The sequence below is a fragment of the Choristoneura fumiferana genome, chromosome 19 (genome assembly GCF_025370935.1).
Source record: "Choristoneura fumiferana chromosome 19, NRCan_CFum_1, whole genome shotgun sequence".
Classification (NCBI taxonomy): domain Eukaryota; kingdom Metazoa; phylum Arthropoda; class Insecta; order Lepidoptera; family Tortricidae; genus Choristoneura; species Choristoneura fumiferana.
The window spans coordinates 1,247,557-1,266,311 of record NC_133490.1 but is presented as its reverse complement, the minus strand read 5'-3'; the positions used below and the strand labels follow the sequence as shown (position 1 = coordinate 1,266,311).

Below are 18,755 nucleotides of genomic sequence, written 5' to 3'. Positions count from 1 at the left end.
CGGCATGAAACTCAACGATTTATTATTTATATTTTTAAACTGATTTTCAATTTTATTTAATGATATCATTAAGTAGGTACCTACATCGCAAGTATTTAACACAGTAGATTCGCTATTTGGAGTAAGGCGTCAATGCGGATCGAAATTATTTCCAAATGTCTGTCTGTCTGCTGCAGCGTAGCTCGCAAACGAATGAACCGATTTAGATTTGATCTTTTTACGTGAAAGCGAGTTTTGTAGAGGTGGTTCTTTGCTACGTTAGACAAAAATCGTTTCAGCCGTTTTTGAGATATTGAACTTTGAACAATGTCTCAGGTTTTTCAACTTTTCTAATTTGGTTAGGCTAATTTTGATTCGATCGATCTCGAAGTTTCTCTGCGACGTCCGTATTGCTCTTTGACGGATATTGAGCCTTGTACATACGACGCCACTTACCTGTTCCTGGTTGCCCAAATCGCCGGCCATGTATTTGCCAATGCCCGGCGGGAAGAGAATGGACATCACAGCCAGCGTCATGAAGCCTGGGTAGATGAAGCGGCTGAAATAAACACAAGTGGTTTTAAAGACGTAGTCGGGATAGTCCTGTCCGGCACATTTCTAGTCGGCGACTAATCGACAAAAGATACCGAATATTCGACAGTTTATGTATGACTTACTGGAAATTATACTAACGAAGAGCTTGCAAATCTCTTTTGTAACTAATATTATTATTATGAATAATAACTTTTATTTTATAATGTCATCATCATTCCAGCCTATATACGTCCCACTGCAGGGCAGAGGCCTCCTCTCAGAACAAGAGGGCTTGGGCCATAAGTTCCCACGCGGGCCCAGTGCGGACTGAAAACTCCACACGCACCATTGAATTGCTTCGCAGGTTTGTGCAGGTTTCCTCACGATGTTTTCCTTCATCGCAAAGCTCGTGGTAAATTTCAAATGTAATAGTAGGGTTTGAACCCACGACCCTCTGCTTGAGTGGCGATAGGTCAAACCACTAGGCCACCACGGCTTCGGATTTTATAATGTATTTATCATTATTAAGGTGAGTTTATTGATTCTAGGATAGCTAATTATACTGTACCTACTGAAGTAAAAAGCGCGCTTGCTTTCGTTGATAGCCTACAAGTCCTTGAACAAGTTGCGGCCTGAGGGTCTATTGCGTAACGTTTCTGGCGCTCACGATCGCAATCAATTTTTTTTATTTTTATTTATATCATGGGACACTTGACACCAATTGACCTAGTCCCAAACTAAGCAAAGCTTGTACTATGGATACTAGACAACGGATAAACATACTTATATAGATAAATACATATTAAACACCCAAGACCCGAGAACAAACATTCGTATTATTCATACAAATATCTGCCCCGGCCGGGAATCGAACCCGGGACCTCAAGCTTCGTAGTCAGGTTCTCTAACCACTTGGCCATCCGGTCGTCTAAAATACAAATGACAGTTTTTGTATGCGAAAACTGTCATTTGATTGCGAACGCGAGTGTCAGAAACTTTAGACAATACGGACTCGGAGGCCACGATGTTTTACTTCGTATCTTGCCGTCCCGCTGATGCTAATATCATTTAATACGAGAGTGATAAGGACGGTACGATACGAACTTCGATTTTCCAATTTCGTAGTAACTAGCCGTAACTTGGCCGAATATCCGGCGGTCGGATATCCGGCTATCCGGCCAACGGTCCCGCCGGATATCCGGTATCCGGCCAAAGAACTATCCGTTGCTAAGAGTTAATTGTTTGAGCTGTGAGTCGCGTAATTTCTAGACATCTCTCATCATCATCATCATCTCTCATCATCTCATAGTCATCTCTAGAAATTACGCGACTCACAGCTCAAACAATTACACTCTTCTGGCTTTCACCTTTATAATAGTAGGGAGTGAAAATGTACTCACTTTTTCTGCAGGAAATTGCTTAAAATCTTGGTGTTTCTCATGAACAGTACATACTGGCGATGCAGCCACACCCACAGGGCAGCCAGCAGTCCACACACTACGCTGCACACAGACAAAATGAGGGCTATCGTTTTTTGTCTCACTAGATGGCGCACTGTTGCGTGAGGTTTTTAAGTATGGCTTTCAAAGTCTGTTTTTACGGGTGTGAAACAAAGTTTAGATTAAAATCATATTTAATACACCTTAAAACCGTACCATACAAATATCGAGCATGCCACAGTGTTGCATAGTCCCCATTTTGATCGGAAAAAAGGGAGGACAAAGGTTTCCGAAAGACAAAACTGTCTCAAAACACAGACATTCATTGCCCCGGAACGCATATTTGCCATAATTAATTTCAGATATTGCAAAATATTCACAAAATTATTCTAATTTTAAATAACCCGCGTAGCTCACCCAAAAACTATGAGATTTGACATTTCGGAGACCTCACCTACACTAGCGCCTCTAGTGGCGAATTCATACGCGATAGCGCTCATTAAACTTACGTCCTACTAATAATAAAAATGCGTGTGAGTCTGGTTTATTTGATAACTCTTCAGTAATTTGATTGCTTAATAGCGACATGTCTTGTCCGGATGAGCGGTTAGTTCCGAAGAAATTTTGACGTCTCTCGATGAGAGCTAAAACATAGATGTCTCTAGTGTCGCAAAAAAGCAGGCTGAAATGTGCGGTGCATGGGAGAAATTTGTGTCTAGACTCCTGTCCAGTGGTGGTGTAGAGGTATGGCACGCAGCACAGAATACTTAGGACCTGGGTTCGATTACGCGCTGGTCTCTTTTTCTGGTTTTTTTCTGCGCATCCATGTTTCAGTTTGTATTTTCATTGGATTGTAACAAATTTGGATTTGAAATAAAAAATGCAAAAAGACTCCAAAAACCAATCTTAACCTCTTCAGTCTAAAGTAAGATTTATATTTAAATGCAACATTCAAATCGTCCGGGTGCGTAAAATTGTCTCTGTGATTGCATGTAGCTCTTCACCAGCGCTGGCAGCTTCTGGGCAAGCGCAGCATAAGCTGAGCCTGTTCCTTTTGCCACACAGTGCAAGGGACTGGCAAACACATTCTATATTAATTTATTGTTTATTTGTATTCTGTATGCCTATTCTGTATTGTTCATGTTGGCAAATAAATCAATCTTCTTCTTCTTATTCTTCACTGGAGGTGCAGCTTGTCCATAAACTGTTAGAACATAGGGCTCCCCGTAGACCTCCAGTTGCTTGGGTTGGAAGCGACCTGAATCCACCAGGAACAAGGAGAAGGTCATTGTCCAGCTCGTTGATGGAACACCAGTGTATGATGCTTTCACTTATTTTTTTACAAACTTTTCTTTAGCTTGCCCTGTTAATTAATTTATTATTTGTTTGGGTCAAGTCTTGGAAGCTAAATTTGACTCACTTCCAGCGGTCTGATTGACTTTAAATTTGGCATCTTGATGGTCCTGCCAGAATCGTCTCTGCAGGAGGGACTCCTCAATGGTTAATAGTACCGACTTGAAATTTGGTACGGATATGCAGTTAAGATGACAATGCAAGTACAAAATTGAAAATACAAACTGAAATATAGATGCACAGAAAAAACAGAAAAATAAGACCATCACTGGGAATCGAACCCAGGTCCTCGGTAATCCGTACCGCGTGCTATACCGCTACACCACTGATGGTACGGATTACCGAGGACCTGGGTTCGATTCCCAGTGATGGTCTTATTTTTCTGTTTTTTCTGTGCATCTATATTTCAGTTTGTATTTTCAATTTCGGTTTTACGGGATGACCGTAAAAGTAAAAATTTGGAATTGAAATAAAAAAAAATATATATACAAAAAGATTCCAAAAAACCAATCTTAATGCAAGTACAGTCAACAAAAAGTCATCATCATCATCATCCCAGCCTATATACGACCCACTGCTGAACACAGGCCTCCTCTCGGAATAAGAGGGCCGTAGTTCCCACGCGAGCCCAGTGCGGATTGGGAACTTCACACACACCATTGAATTGCTTCGCAGGTTGTGCAGGTTTCCTCACGATGTTTTCCTTCACCGTAAAGCTCGTGGTAAATTTCAAATGCAATTTCGCACATGAATTCCGAACAACTCAGAGGTGCGAGCCGGGGTTTGAACCCACGATCCTCTGCTTGAGAGGCCATAGGTCAAACCACTCGGCAACTACGGCAACAAAAAGTACAGTCAGCAAAATAAGCTTGTATTCAAAATGTTTTTTTAACAGAAACTTATTTCCTACTAAAACCACTGCTTTTGTCTGCCAACTTGCCAAGTGAGCTGGCTTAACTTACCCAAGCAGCACGAAGACGGCGAACTCCTGGGGATCGAAGGGGAAGTCCTGGGGCAGGTTGGTGGGGAACAGCGGTTTGACAGTCGGCAGGGCGCCCGACCACACCGACAGCAGTCGGAACATCTGTATTTATGAACAAGAATAGAAATAAGAATAAGTATAAGAATCCATACTAATATTATATATGCGAAAGTGTGTGTTTTGTATTTTTGTATAATTGTCTGTCTTTCACGCCGTAACGGAGCGACGGATCGACGTGATTTTTGGCATAGAGATAGTTTATGGGTCAGAGAGTGACATAGGCTACTTTTTATCTCGGAAAAATGCATAGTTGCCGAGGGAATAGCGCGCGATAACCGAATTCCACGCGGGCAAAGCCGCTGGCAAAAGCTAGTAAGTAAATAAATATCATGGGACACTTGACTCCAATTGACCTAGTCCCAAACTAAGCAAAGCTTGCACTATGGATAGGTACTAGGCAACGAATAAACATACATATTAAACATCCAAGACCCCAGAACAAACATTCTTATTATTCGTACAAATATCTGCCCCGGCCGGGAATCAAACCCGGCACCTCAAGCTTCGTAGTCAGGTTCTCTAACCGCTTGGCCATCCGGTCGTCTTAGAATAAGAATGATAAATAAATATCGTTTTATAGAGGGCCCATAACCTTTTCCCAAAGTCTCCTAACACAGCGCAGCAAAACTCACAATAGCACTGCAGCAGGCAGCAAAGAACCCTCTCCAGTAGTTGCGGACCGCAAAATACGTGGTGGTTACTTCTATAGAGAACAGGACCCCTGAAAAACAATAGTATTTTATGCAACTGTATCGTAATAGGGTGCTTAAAACACGAGTGTGGGTTTATGAAACGAGGGTCACGTGAGTGTTTTAAGGCCTAATTACGTACAGTTGCATACAATATTTTATCTATATCCATATATTAACCCCCTTATTCATAAAACTTAACAAGCCTATGTTAACTAACAAATGCTTTGTCCCTTTCTAACAAATACAAATGTCGAAGTGACAGATAAGGACAAACGAATTTTAGCGGCATTTTAACTAAAATAGGTTTGATTGTCGTTTATGAATAAGGGGGTAAATCCTCTATCATGTGTTCCGCGAACCATTGCGAATGACCTGCATTAACGAGAACTAGGTAGGTATGTCTGCCCCACGAGCTGCTGCTGCACGTGGTCGCCGCGTGACCATTACGATACAGCCGTGTTCACAATAGAATCCAATGTCGTAATGCTGGTCATTACCTATGGTTTTTGAACGCATAATTGAGGATTTACTATATGGGTGTAGATAAATCCTTTTTTTATCGGTATGTACAGTAATGGGTTGCCGTCTTCGTCTCTGAGTGCGGCAGTCAACTCACCGCCGACGGGCGCGGCGAAGCAGGACGCGACGCCGACTGCGCACGCGGCGGCCAGCATCTCGGTCGTGCGCGACTCGTTGGTGTAGATCCCTTGGAAGGTCGTCACCAGTTTGGAGAGGAGCTGGGCCACCATTGACGCTATGTGGACTGATGGGCCCTGGATAACAATTTGAATAATTGTAAAACTTTGCCCAGCAGTGGGACGGATATGGGATGATGATGATGATGATTGTAAAACTAAGACATTCTAAAATAAAAACAAGTTGATTCAAATTAAATCTTAATAATGAATCCCTATTTCCCTTGGTCGCGGCATCATGCGTGAACGGCTGGACCGATTTCGGTAATTCTTTTTTTGTGTTTGCTATTGTCAGGAGAAGGTTCTTATAAAAGAAGATTTAGGAGCTGTTTCACCATCCATTGATTAGCGTTAACTGGCGGTTAGGTGTGATGCCGTCTCTATTTGTTTTGTTCGAATAGACGGAGACGGCATCAAATTTAACCGTCGGTTAACGCTAATCAATGGATGGTGAAACAGCCCCTTAGAAAATTAAAAAAAAAACTACACCGAGGGCGAAGCCGCGGGCACCAGCTAGTCAACAATAATAATGGCCCCGAGACATATTTCCCAAGGCCTGCAGTTTTCCTTCCTGGAATATCGATGTTAATTCGTTAAGAAATCTTGAACATTTGATGTTTCACTGAAATAATGTAGAATTACTAAATGCAATTGCGTGGCTATGAGCACGCTATAGCACGGAGATCAGATGGCCGTTAGGGCTGAAGAGTTTTTGAATGGAGACCGCGGATCGGCAAGCGCAGCGTAGGACGTCCACCAACGAGATGGACGGATGACCGGGTTAAAGCCGTGGACTCACGGTGAATACAGGCCGCTTCCAACCGGAACAACTGGAGATCTCTAGGGGAGGCCTATGTCCAACAGTGTACCCTACGGCTGCTTTGATGGTGACGATGATGATGATTTGAACTTACCTCTTTACCGAGTGGCAGGCCAGAGCCCAACGTCGCCGTAAGTCCGACAACTTTGGATATGAGCGCTCGGTACGTGAGGTACTCTTTTAGCTGTACTCCTCGGAGTATCGTCTTCATTTCTGGTATTCCTGAACCTGTTGAGGAAAGGAAAGTCAGACAAATATCAGAAGCAGTATCTGAGGATAGGTAAGATCTTTTGATTTCCAGGCTTTCAAGAAAAGGGGTTGTTCTTTCTTAAAGGCTGGTAACAATTGGCAATTACTCTTCTTGAGTTGTTGGTACTAATGGGTGATCACTTCCCAACAGATGATTACCGGCATGTTCGTTGGCCTCACTTACATAATAATTAAAAAAAAACGCCTCCCAAAGATGTAAGAAACTTAAGCCGGGAATATACACGCCTTTAGCTGGCACACTTGCATAACAGTTCCTTGTACGTGCCAGCTATTGTATTGTGTATATACTAACTGGCAAGCAAGTAGATCGCAAGCAATTTGATTTACTAGCATGCAATGGGAGGGTACGCGGGGGGCTGCGAAACCGGCATGAGTGAACGCATGCGACAGCTACAGGCTTGCCAGTAGCGAAAAGAAAGATGCCAATTGCATGCAAGTTTAACTTGCAAATGTATTCACTGTATGCCGGTTACTTCTACATGCCATTAACTAATATGCAAGCTACTGATCTGTTTTACAGGCATGTGTATTCCCGGCTTTATCTCTGATTTTGGGAATTGTTAGTATTAAACTTAGTACTCCCTATCCTACTTCTGATGATTAAATGCAGTTTATATGCCCTTTATATAACCTTTAGACTTAAAACCGTTAAAGACAAGTTGATAAATCAGTATTAGTGTGCCAGCTTGGCTTTCTAGGAAGGAATCCTTAGAGCTAGTAACACTATCAAAAAAAGGGACGTAGTTCCAGTTCCACTCACCTATACTCTGCGCCGCGACTATATGCACGAAGCCGGCCGCGAAGAGTATGAGGCATATGGGGAGCGACACCCACGCCACGTACTGGCTGAACGTAGACGTCGCCAGGTCACTGTACATCCACATGCGAGCTGAATACAAAAGACCATTATAATACATAGAAGACAGGGCAGTATAACAAACTAGCTTCTTTGGCAAACATTGCATGGTTGTTTTGGAGAATCCTTTCTTAGTGCACTTCTATGATCCTCGCGAAATACTTATCAATGTCTAGGGATGTTTTTATCTCTAGACAGTTTTGAACATTCCAATATAGGCATATTACTACTGAGTCAAAACATCAAATTTGTCTAGAGATAATGGGTATCCCAAGAATTTTTTGATGTGTGTACGTTTGCTAAAATTAAGTTCTTAGCTTCAAAGTCAAAGTATCTTTATTTGTAAACATAGGTGGTTTTCATTGGTTTGGGCTAAGCGTTGTCAGTTAGTTATTAATTATAGTCACGTTACTCTTTTATATGTATTAAAACTCCACTGTTATGCTTCTAGTTTGTTACAATTTGAAGAAAAAAATACAATCTGGAAAGAAGTTCTTTGCATTAATTTTTGTTTAAATTATGTGTTACTAAAATCGCACATCTAGATTTAAAGGGCATCATCTCAAAATACACCATTTTAATTCAGGCCTTTCCGACATTAAACGGTCCAAATTAGAATGGTCTATTATTTTGAGTTGATACCGCTTTAGATCTAAATGTGTGAATGTTATTTTACAGATGATGGGAGCGACTTCCATTCTTTAGCAGTTCGCACTATGAAAGATGAAGCAAACCGCTTCTATGTCTATCGTAAATGTCACAATGAATGTTCCACTCACCGTTGTTGCATATCGCAATGCCCCTGTCCATGGCGAAGTTGACGACGGCCATGATGATGCCCAGCGCGGCCAGGAACACCCAGTCTTCGCCGAGCCGCGCGAACGTGTGCCTCCAGATATTGCCTGCACACTTCGTACTGTTATCACTTCTCCAATAAGAATTTAGGAATGGGATTACTTGGTGCAATGGAATTTATCGGTGAACGTTATTTAGTAAGTATGCATTGTACGGTCAGTGTCCACATTTCTTAGCAACTAGTATGAAAAAGTGGATACATGAAGTCAGGGAACCGACCGTTCCTACGCTGAACAGTTTGATGTAGGGCTTTGTAAAGCGCATGTTTTCCAATTACTTTTTTTGGAGGTTGAGTTGCCAGAAGGGCCGAGGACGCCAGGTCCTCGTCAGGGCTGCCCTGGGCACAACATGCTGCATTCCGGTAAGCCTGATTTTCAGGCGAGAGTAGAGTAGCTATCGGTTATCGTATGGAGTAGGGACTAGGGTGCCCCAATCCACCGCGGGGCCCTGGGCACGTGCCCAGTGTGCCCAGTGGGGAAGAGGGGCCTGGTCCTCGCTTTAGCTCGATTTGTTTTATACATTTTATTTGAGTTGCTTTGAGATGAGACGTGCTACCACATCTTAGATATTGACGGTTTAAAAAAAAACTAACATCTGATAGCATGGTGAACGGTTGTATTGCTCTGTAGATGAGCTCTAGTTGAGTTCGAAACGCGTCAGTGTTATGTGGTAGTGGTGACAGTTGGGTTTGGTGTGATTTGTGTGTTCTTAAAGGAGGTGGAGGAGCTATCGCAAGGTCGCGGGTGGGCAAAGTAAAGGTATTGCCACAAGAGTTGAAATGAATGATTACACACACAACTACATGAAGGACTGATTGCATAAAAGGAGAATGAATGAAATTAATGATTGAATGTCAAAATCCCGCTGTGATTACATAACTGTGTTTAGTTCATTCGTTTGATTTTTTGCGTACCTAAAACTTTGAACACCTTCCCTCTGGGCCGGTGCTTGCCGGTAGCCTCGAGCTCCTTCTGCCGCATCTTGTCGTCTTTCCGGCGGCGCTTGCGCAGGCGGCGCAGGCGACGCGCCTCCTCGCGCGCCGCCTCACTCAGGTCGCGCTGGTAGCGGCCATACATCTAGAAAGAGACGAATTTTAATTAAAGAACTGGTTTTATTTTTATTTATTTATTGAATCAGGCGTCACTTTTCGGAGGCTTAGGATAGCTACGTTTAGACCTTAGGATAGCTACGTTTAGGCAAGAAATGTGTGTTCATGCAGTTCCTCCCCCTCCACACTGTAAGAACACACAAACCCATCTATCACCACCACCACACTACACTGACGCGTTTCGAACTCAAACACAGCTCATCTTTAGAGCAACACATGCGTTTTTACCATGCTACAAGATGTTAGTTTTTTTTTTATTAACGTCAATATCGTCTGATGGTGCACAGTCGAGAGCCGAAATTGTGTAGAGCCACTCGCTACTCTTCGTTATTTGGCAGTGTAATGCTATTCTGGTTTATTAATGACAATATTTACTACGATTATGTATAATCCGGCTAAATTATGAACAGAGGCGAGTGGCTTCAGCACGGTTCGCGATGGTTCATGGGCCGATTTAGCTTAGGTTCAGTGAGACCCTATTCAATTCACACTAACTTTGAGGCCCTAAATTGTTTTTCATCATCATCATCATCATCCCAGCCTATATACGTCCCACTGCTGGGCACAGGCCTCCTCTCAGAACAAGAGGGCTTGGGCCATAGTTCCCACGCGGGCCCAGTGCGGATTGGGAACTTCACACGCACCATTGAATTGCTTCGCAGGTTTGTGCAGGTTTCCTCACGATGTTTTCCTTCACCGAAAAGCTCGTGGTAAATTTCAAATGTAATTCCGCACATGAATTTCGAAAAACTCAGAGGTGCGAGCCGGGGTTTGAACCCACGACCCTCTGCTTGAGAGGCGATAGGTCAAACCACTAGGCCACCACGGCTTTTTTCTAAATTGTTTTTATTCGGAAAGTATTATGTGGGAATTTCATTTTTATCCCCGTGCTGACAACGATATAACAGGCGGTAACTGGCTTCGGCCGGTCACTAATATAGAAACCTTTAGTTTAACATAAGGTCGAAGGACTGTATTTTCGATGTACATTATCCGTATGTAAGAAACCAGCATTCAGAAACCCGCCATTCTTAAACTTAACATTAAAGATTCATGATACCATAAATAAAGCAACCACTAAAACCTTTATAGGCGTTGTTAGTTATTTTATGATCAGAAAACAAACTATAAATTTCTACCACGCTCCTAACAAGTCGTTGTTGTTTTTTCATAATCATAAACCTAAAGTAACTTTCGATAAATTACACAAGACGAAACAATCATCATTAAATCTAACCAGCATACTCGTCGGCCGGTAATTTCAACAAAACGTCAAGATAATTTTAGCAATAATTTGTCACATTTAAGTCCCGGCTGTATAATAACTTTTGGGACTTAGGCTTTTATTCCAGCCCATTGGAGACGTAAATAAACCATTTATCTTTCTTTCCATTTTTAAAAAAAAGGTCTGTAATTTTTTTTAACTACATACCACTACGCGCTTCCCCCTCTCCACAATTTCATCTTGATCCATCTTAATCTAAACTACATTTGAGAACCAAACCGCTACTGAAACTCACCAGCCTTGAATCCAGGCTGTTTGCTAAAGATATAAGATTATCTCCGTGTGTACAAGATAATTGGAAAACGCCTAAGTAATTATTTATAGAAAGCAAACAGAGCCGCGCTACAGATTTTTAAGATGCAGGAGATACTTGGACGGTAGCGGATTCTTTAGGCTATTTTAATGTTTTTCACATAGATAAGGACTCAGCCTAGCCAAGACTACTGCTAGGTAAAGGCCTCCTCTCAGAATGCGAGGCATTGGGCCGTCATTCCCACGCGGTCCCTGCCTGTGTGGATTGGAAACTCCACACACACTACGAATTTGCCTTCACCGTCAAATTTAACATGTAATTTAGGAGATGAAATTTGAAAAACCCAGAGAGTGCGGGCCCAGTACTTGACCCCACGCTCCTCTGATTGAGAGGCTATACGTCAAACCACTAGGCAACCACAACGCAATTCCCATCCTAATAGCAGTTGAATCGCATTGTATCAACCCAGCGTAAATAGTAACAATTTCAATGAACCAAATTCCTTCTAAGCCGTGGTGGCCTAATGGTTTGACCTATCGCCTCTCAAGCAGAGGGTCGTGGGTTCGAACCCCGGCTCGCACCTCTGAGTTTTTCGAAATTCATGTGCGGAATTACATTTGAAATTTACCACGGGCTTTGCGGTGAAGGAAAACATCGTGAGGAAACCTGCACAAACCAGCGAAGCGATTCAATGGTGCGTGCGAAGTTCCCAATCCGCACTGGGCCCGCGTGGGAACTATGTCCCAAGCCCTCTTGTTCTGAGAGGAGGCCTGTGCCCAGCAGTGGGTATATAGGCTGGGATGATGATGATGATGATGATGATGAAATTCCTTCTGAGTTCAGCATAGTGCAACCTTCAAATAAATCGTGCCCTCCCATTTACACATCGGACTCGAAACTTAGCACGTTATAATTGCTCAATAGTTCACAACATATGACATCAGTCACGTATCCATTACTGCTTACATATGAGTCGTATTGCTACAGTTTTACCGCAAGAAGCAGTGGACAACATGTTTTTGTTGGATGCTAAAGAGTTTGTTTAGCGCAATTTAAAAGGGCCAGAAAGAGGGTTTCCCACGCGGGCCCAGTGCAGTTTGGGAACTTCATACACACCATTGAATTGCTTCGCAGGTTCGTTCAGATTTCCTCACAATGTTTTTCTAAAGCCGTAAAGCTCATAGTGAATTTCAAACGCAATTTCGCAGATGAATTCCGAAAACCTTAGAGGTGCCCGGATTAGTACCCACGATCCCTTTGCTTGGGAGGCCATTAGGCAGGCCATTATAGGTACAGTCATTCACGATGACGCGTGCCGTGGTTCTTATTACAATGTTAATGGCTAATTTTGACAAAATCACGCGTCTTCGTGGATGGCACTAGGTATAAAGGCCACCAACGGCTTCAGCAAGGGGATACTTTTTTTTAAACCCATTAAAGTATACCACAGCTGGGCAAGGACCTCCCCTTTTTCCGCCATTCGTCCTGTCGAGAGTAAAGTCGCATGAGCATAGGTACTCTACTTGATATGCGTTCAAGTCTTTAAAATTAAACTAAAATAAATCGACATTTTCTCATATGACGTTTTAAACTTTCGTGATTCTCACTCATAGTCAAAATACCTACCATAAACGGGACTTATCACGCTATTTTTACACGAGTAATATTTACCTCGACGTTTCGGCAGTTACAGTTGCCGTGGTCACGAATAGACAAAAAAAAACGTGTAAATAGTGTGGTGTAAAAATAGCGTGTTAAGTCCCGCTCATGGTATTTTGACTATGACATTTTCTCATTTTAAAATTCAACCAGATGGTGTTTTATAAACCCCCGATGCAAAAAGAGGGGTGTAATAAGTTTGACCGCTATGTGTGTCTGTGGCACCGTAGCTCTTAAACGGGTGGACCGATTTGAATGCGTGTTTTTTAATGGAAAGCAGGTTTTCTAGCGATGGTTCTTTGACATGTTATATCAAAATCGGCTCAGCCGTTTTTGAGATATTGAACTTTGAAGTGATAAAGTCGGGGGTTTTCCAACTTTATGTTGGTGATGTTATTTAAAGTTTATTTTGGAACTGTGAATATTTCGAATTGTTTCAGTTTAATTTTAAAGGTGCGTCCTCTTCGGTTTCCTCCGTGTCAATGGCCATCCCAAGTAGGTACTTATAAGTAGCTATACTATGGCTGAAAATGAGTGCTGGGGTTTTAAACGCTTCATTAACTTCAGTCTACTCGTGACCACGGCCACTGCAATGTTGCCGAAACGTCGAGGTAAATATTACTAGTGTGTGTTAGCGTATGATAAGTCCCGTTGGTGGTATTTTGACTATGCAATGCTGCCCTCCTAAGCCAAAAGGCGCTATTAAAAAAAATATCACTTTTGAGTTATTAACACTATTGTGTAGCTCAAAACATTCTGCATCGCTTGGTAAATGACAGAAAAGCTATTTTTTTAAGATAGCGCCTTTCCGCTTAGGAGGGAAGAATGATACGTACCTACTATGCTTGGTGTTGTCTTTTCGTACTTAATAATTGTTGTCTTGTGTTGTGAATATTTTCTTTCTTTCTAAATACTAATAAAATCATGCCCTTTTCATTGTGCACCTTGTCATATATTAAATTAAACAGATCATTCTATTTCGGTCCAGTGCACGCATGCGATGCAATCACTCCAATGAGGCGCTGAAACGTGGGCGGCTCTAATTTTAGCGGTGCATTCCTGTACTATAGTATTAATTAAGGAAAACCCAGTCCAGACTGGTCTAGACCTGTGTCTGGTGGATACTTTAATATAATGCGAAATTAATGGAGTAGCTATTCCGCTGATTGGCTGGTAGCAGTGTATTTATCGTAGGCTGATTAATTTGTTTTTCAATGGCTGCTGCCCGCGCTTCCGTTGGCGAATATTTATCTCTGTATTGAGGATCGTGGGTTCAAATCCGGACTCGCTCAGAGTGTTCCGAAATTCATGTGTGAAGTTACATTGGAAATTTACCATTAGCTTTACGGTGAAGGAAAACATCGTGACGTGAGACCTGCACAAACCTGCGAAGTAATTAAATTGTTTGTGTGAAGGTCCCAATCCACACTGGGCCCGCGTGGGAACTATGGCTTAAGCCCTCTGATATGATAGGGTTGTGTTACTATCTCACGCTTGCTTGTGGCTATTTTTATGTGTTTTTGTATATTTTTCTGTTTTTTTTTTTATTAAACTGGATGGCAAACGAGCAAGTGGGTCTCCTGATGGTGATCACCACCGCCCATAGACACCTGCAACACCATTGCAGATGCGTTTCCAACCTAGAGGCCTAAGACGGGATACCTCAAGTGCCAGTAATTTCACCGGCTGTATATATTTATTTATTTTTTATTGTGTGTATTTGTGTAAAATTTGCTGTATATCTGTGTCTTCTGTGTTAGTGAATAAATGTCTTCTTTCTTTCTTCCTTTCTTCTCTCACTCTCCCAGTTGCCTAAAGAAAATGTTTACTCCACGCCACCGTACAGTACATGCCCTATACTACGAAGCGCATAATTCGAATTTCGTATCTTGCCGTCCCGCTGATTCATATATTATTTAAAACGAGAGTGAGGGACGGTACGATACGAACTACGATCACGATTTTCGAATTTCGTAGTAGCCCCCCAGTTTGATCGCAGTGACGCACGCGCCGCGTGACTCTCAAGGTGGCAGGATTAACTGAACAGTGTTAAGTCAATGTTTGGGGATTACCGAAGATATCGCTGAATCCAAGTTAAACCCGGCTTGGTTGACCGAAGCGCTTTCCAATTTTTAGAGCTAGAATAGCTTTTAAGAACGGAATTAATAAAATGGAAAATCAAATAAGTAATTTATTAAATCAGGGTTTTATTTGGCGGAGGTCCATATTTATGATATCTACATTATACCTTACGCTACGTCTATGCAACAAATGTGTGATCATGCAGTTCCTTCACCTCCACACTGTAAGAACACACACAAATCACACAAACCCAACTATCACCACGACGCACTGACGCGTTTCGAACACAACCAGAGTTCATCCTCAGAGTAACACAACCGTTCACCATGCTACCAGATGTTAGACTAAATAATTGTTTCAGATCATTGATATGGACCTCCGCAAACTAACGCCTGATTCAATCAATTATCTAATACAAGCTTTTTTTTGCCGACACTGTGCCTATTAAGTATTGTCATCCAACCTACAATATATACCTATATCATTATCCCAGCCTATTTATATTCCACTGCACTGCACTGCAGTCCTCCTCTCGGAATGAGAGGGCTTGGGCCGTAGTCCCCACGCGGGCCCAGTACAGTTAATGTATTCTTACTAATATTATGAATGCGAAAGTATGTCTGTCTGTTACCTTTTCACGCATAAATATGTAGGTTAGGTTTAGTTAGTTCCCATGGGATATCCAGAAACGAATTTTACCCAGACGGAGTCGCGGGCAAAAGCCAGTAGGTGTTATAATAGTACATTACTACAGAGGCCGGGAAGTAAGGGGTTGCCGGCCGAATACATACATACTAATAGGATAGGTATGAGGCTGGCAACACCACTTCTCGCCGAGGTAGGTATGTATAGTGCTTTTCTCAAATATGAAATGAAATTTATAAACAAAACTTTGATTTTTTGGAGTTTTTTCTGTGCCACGAATTTATGTGAAATGGAAATTAAAAAAGAGCATCTTGCAATGTTGTATGAAATTCCATTAACGACCTCTCGTCTAGCCGCACCTGAAACGTGATAATTCGCAGCCTATTTTAAGGAACACCACATCAATATTTCATTGCATGTTTAAGAAAACTTTTTTTCTTTACTTTTCATAAAAACCAGCCGACCAGCCAAATTGTAACCGCAGCAGCGACCATGAAAACAAACAAACACTAAGAACCAATGTACATAATATTAGCATGTTACATAACATAACAATAATGTGATAATGATAAAGAAGTCACGCGTGCCCTGCTCACCGATGCGACATAATAGTCGCAATTACATGCGAGTTATGGCTCATTTACAATTGACGACTTGCGATTTTAAAAATAATGACGCTCAAGACAATGTTTGTTTTAAATTGGAGCATGTTTATTTTAAAAGCTAGATATTGTATTTAAGTGATGACTAAGTTATTGTTTAAGTAAACGAGCGCGTTCTAATTATTGGAATTTAAACATAAAAACTGCTTAAGAATTAGTGGATTTTTTTAATGTAAAAAATGTCTAACTCATTTTTCATCACAGCAGAATTCAAATTGATATGTTGATTCGAAATAATTTGCATTTCTCATGCATTAAAAATTTTTTAAAGAAGCATGTCATTAAACAAAATCCTAAAAACTATGAAAAGTTGGATGTTTGTTACTCCATCACCCAAAAACGGCTCATGATTTTCGGGCATTTTCACGAAAAAGGGAACCTTTTCTTTTTCTTTCAATTTTGGAAAAAAATATGGTTTTCCTACTCAGAATCAAGATCACAAATTGGGTCAGATAGTTTAAGCAAATGTCCCAAAAAAAAAGTCAGTTTTGTTACGTTTTTTTCATACACTCAGTATGGGCGTCACGAAACTGACTCAGAAATTTTTGTATGAAATAATTAAATACAGTTTGAAAGAAATGGGTTTTTTGAAAACGAACTCAAATTTAATTAGGTAAGTAATTCATCATTTCATTCATTTCATTCCGAACCCGTACGGGATTAGGAGTCGATCCGGTCGCCGTGATTGTAATCGGTCTGACTGATTCATTCATTCAGAACAGTACCACTACCATTATTTGTATGTAGAATTGTACAGCGCCTCTACAAATAATTTACGCCGTCGCTATCGAGTACGGTCACTGTAAACTCATGGTAAAGGTACAAAGGGCCTTCTCAGAAATTCGAAAATCGAAGTTCGTATCGTACCGTCTCTCTTACTCTTGTATTAAACAGTATAAGCGTCTGAGGGACGGAACGACACGAACTTCGATTTTAGGAGTAGCCCCGCAGCTCAATATTTCACCATCCTTGAAGCCTTGAAGTTATCGAACCGTGCTCGTCTCGTGCGATCTGATTGCAATGCAAATGACAGGAAAATGGCTCTGTACGGTTTTCTTGCACATCTAATAACTGTAATTACTATTAGTGCGAGCCGAACACTTCTGATAATAGACCTGTTGCATTAGCCATTAGTTTCCGCATGTCGTCAATTAAAATTGCTGTTTCTAGGGTTCCGTATCTCAAAAGGAAAAAACGGAACCGTTATAGGATTTGTTCTCTCGGTCTGTTCGTTCGTCAACTCTTTTCTCAGGAACGCGTGGACAGGGCCGTCCTTGGCCATCTAGGCGACCCGGTGAGTCATGCCCTTGCTGCCCTTTTAGAAAATGATAGCTCGTGTTTGTTAGACATTGAATACCTACTCATAAGTACGAAGGTTGCCTGGAAGAGATCGCTCTGAAGCGATAAGGCCGCCTATTGCTTACCTTAGAAAATCTCTATGTATATACTTGTGTTCTCTGTACTGTTTACTGTATTGGTGTGCAATAAAGAGTTATTATATTGTATTGTACGAGTACTCACTCCTACGAGATAAGTCTATAAAGTTAATACTTCTACTACTAGGAATCCAAATTAAGTGGTTAAGTTGAGCTGGCGCGCGCGACGCCCTGTAGTACCTGGCGCCCCGGACAGCCGCCCTGATCACCCCCCGCCCCCTAAATCTGGCACTGCGCGTATTAAGCTAAAATTAACACCAACCAAATTCTTAGGTCTGCTACACCTTGTGTGTGAGTAAGGTAGACTAACACTGTGGAATACTTAGAGCACATCAGGGAGGGGATAGAGTCCTAGTGAACGGACATTAGAAACGCATTGCGTGCACTCACGCGCATAATGCAAACAAAATGCACGCACGAGTCATGCATTAGCATTCGCCAAGTGACTTCAGCAATGACTTCAGACAGAACTACACGGTCAGCTGACGAGGAAAGGCCGACATTCATTATCATTATCTTGATTTGTATCGGTTAGTTTTCATTTAGTATTGATGCTAAAGATGTTAGATAAGGGCTTAGGTATGTATAAATAAACTAGCTTTTGCCCGCGGCTTCGCCCGCGTGGAATTCGGTTATCGCGCGCTGTTCCCTTGGGAACTGTGCTTTTTTCCGGGATTAAAGGTAGCCTGTGTCACTCTCTGGCCCATAAACTATCTTTATGCCAAAAATGACGTCGATCCATCGCTCCGATTCGACGTGAAAGACGGACAAACATACAAACACACACACTTTCATTTTTATAATATTAAGTATGGATAAGGTTCAATATTGACTCGTATAATTGTTGAAAGTCATGTTCTAATATCTGTCATACTTAATTGCTTCTCATAATCATAACTCTTTTTTCTCTGAATCTACTAATTGTTCAGAATTGAAAAAACAAACTTAACCTAAGCTAAAGAAAGCTATAGAGTTCCCCAAGATGAACACTTGAAAGTTTATAAAAGAAATACAAATTCAGCGGAAAAAAATATATTTTTTATAACAAACATCCCCAAAACTATGAGATTAAGTATGCATCGATTAAAAT

General features: G+C 41.6%; 1 protein-coding gene and 1 long non-coding RNA gene across 5 annotated transcripts in view; one reads left to right on the top strand and one right to left on the bottom strand.

Moving 5' to 3' along the window:
* The window catches only part of LOC141438788 (uncharacterized), a 146,109-nt gene that overhangs the window by 16,379 nt on the left and 110,975 nt on the right, over positions 1-18,755 (top strand). The gene's annotated exons all lie outside the window — the stretch shown is intronic.
* Positions 1-18,755, bottom strand: part of ClC-a (chloride channel protein 2) — a 77,147-nt gene that overhangs the window by 20,270 nt on the left and 38,122 nt on the right. For 2 of the 4 annotated variants that reach the window (XM_074102752.1, XM_074102751.1), the window contains exons 2-10: positions 9,449-9,611; positions 8,460-8,582; positions 7,585-7,713; positions 6,649-6,782; positions 5,656-5,812; positions 4,980-5,068; positions 4,268-4,389; positions 1,914-2,015; positions 436-538 (exon numbers count right to left, since the gene is read on the bottom strand). In XM_074102752.1, coding sequence (XP_073958853.1) covers positions 436-538; positions 1,914-2,015; positions 4,268-4,389; positions 4,980-5,068; positions 5,656-5,812; positions 6,649-6,782; positions 7,585-7,713; positions 8,460-8,582; positions 9,449-9,611 — 1,122 coding nt within the window. Of the gene's footprint in view, positions 1-435; positions 539-1,913; positions 2,016-4,267; positions 4,390-4,979; positions 5,069-5,655; positions 5,813-6,648; positions 6,783-7,584; positions 7,714-8,459; positions 8,583-9,448; positions 9,612-11,075; positions 11,140-15,088; positions 15,132-18,755 lie in introns of those variants that run through there. The other 2 variants (XM_074102754.1, XM_074102753.1) reach the window with 2 other exon arrangements.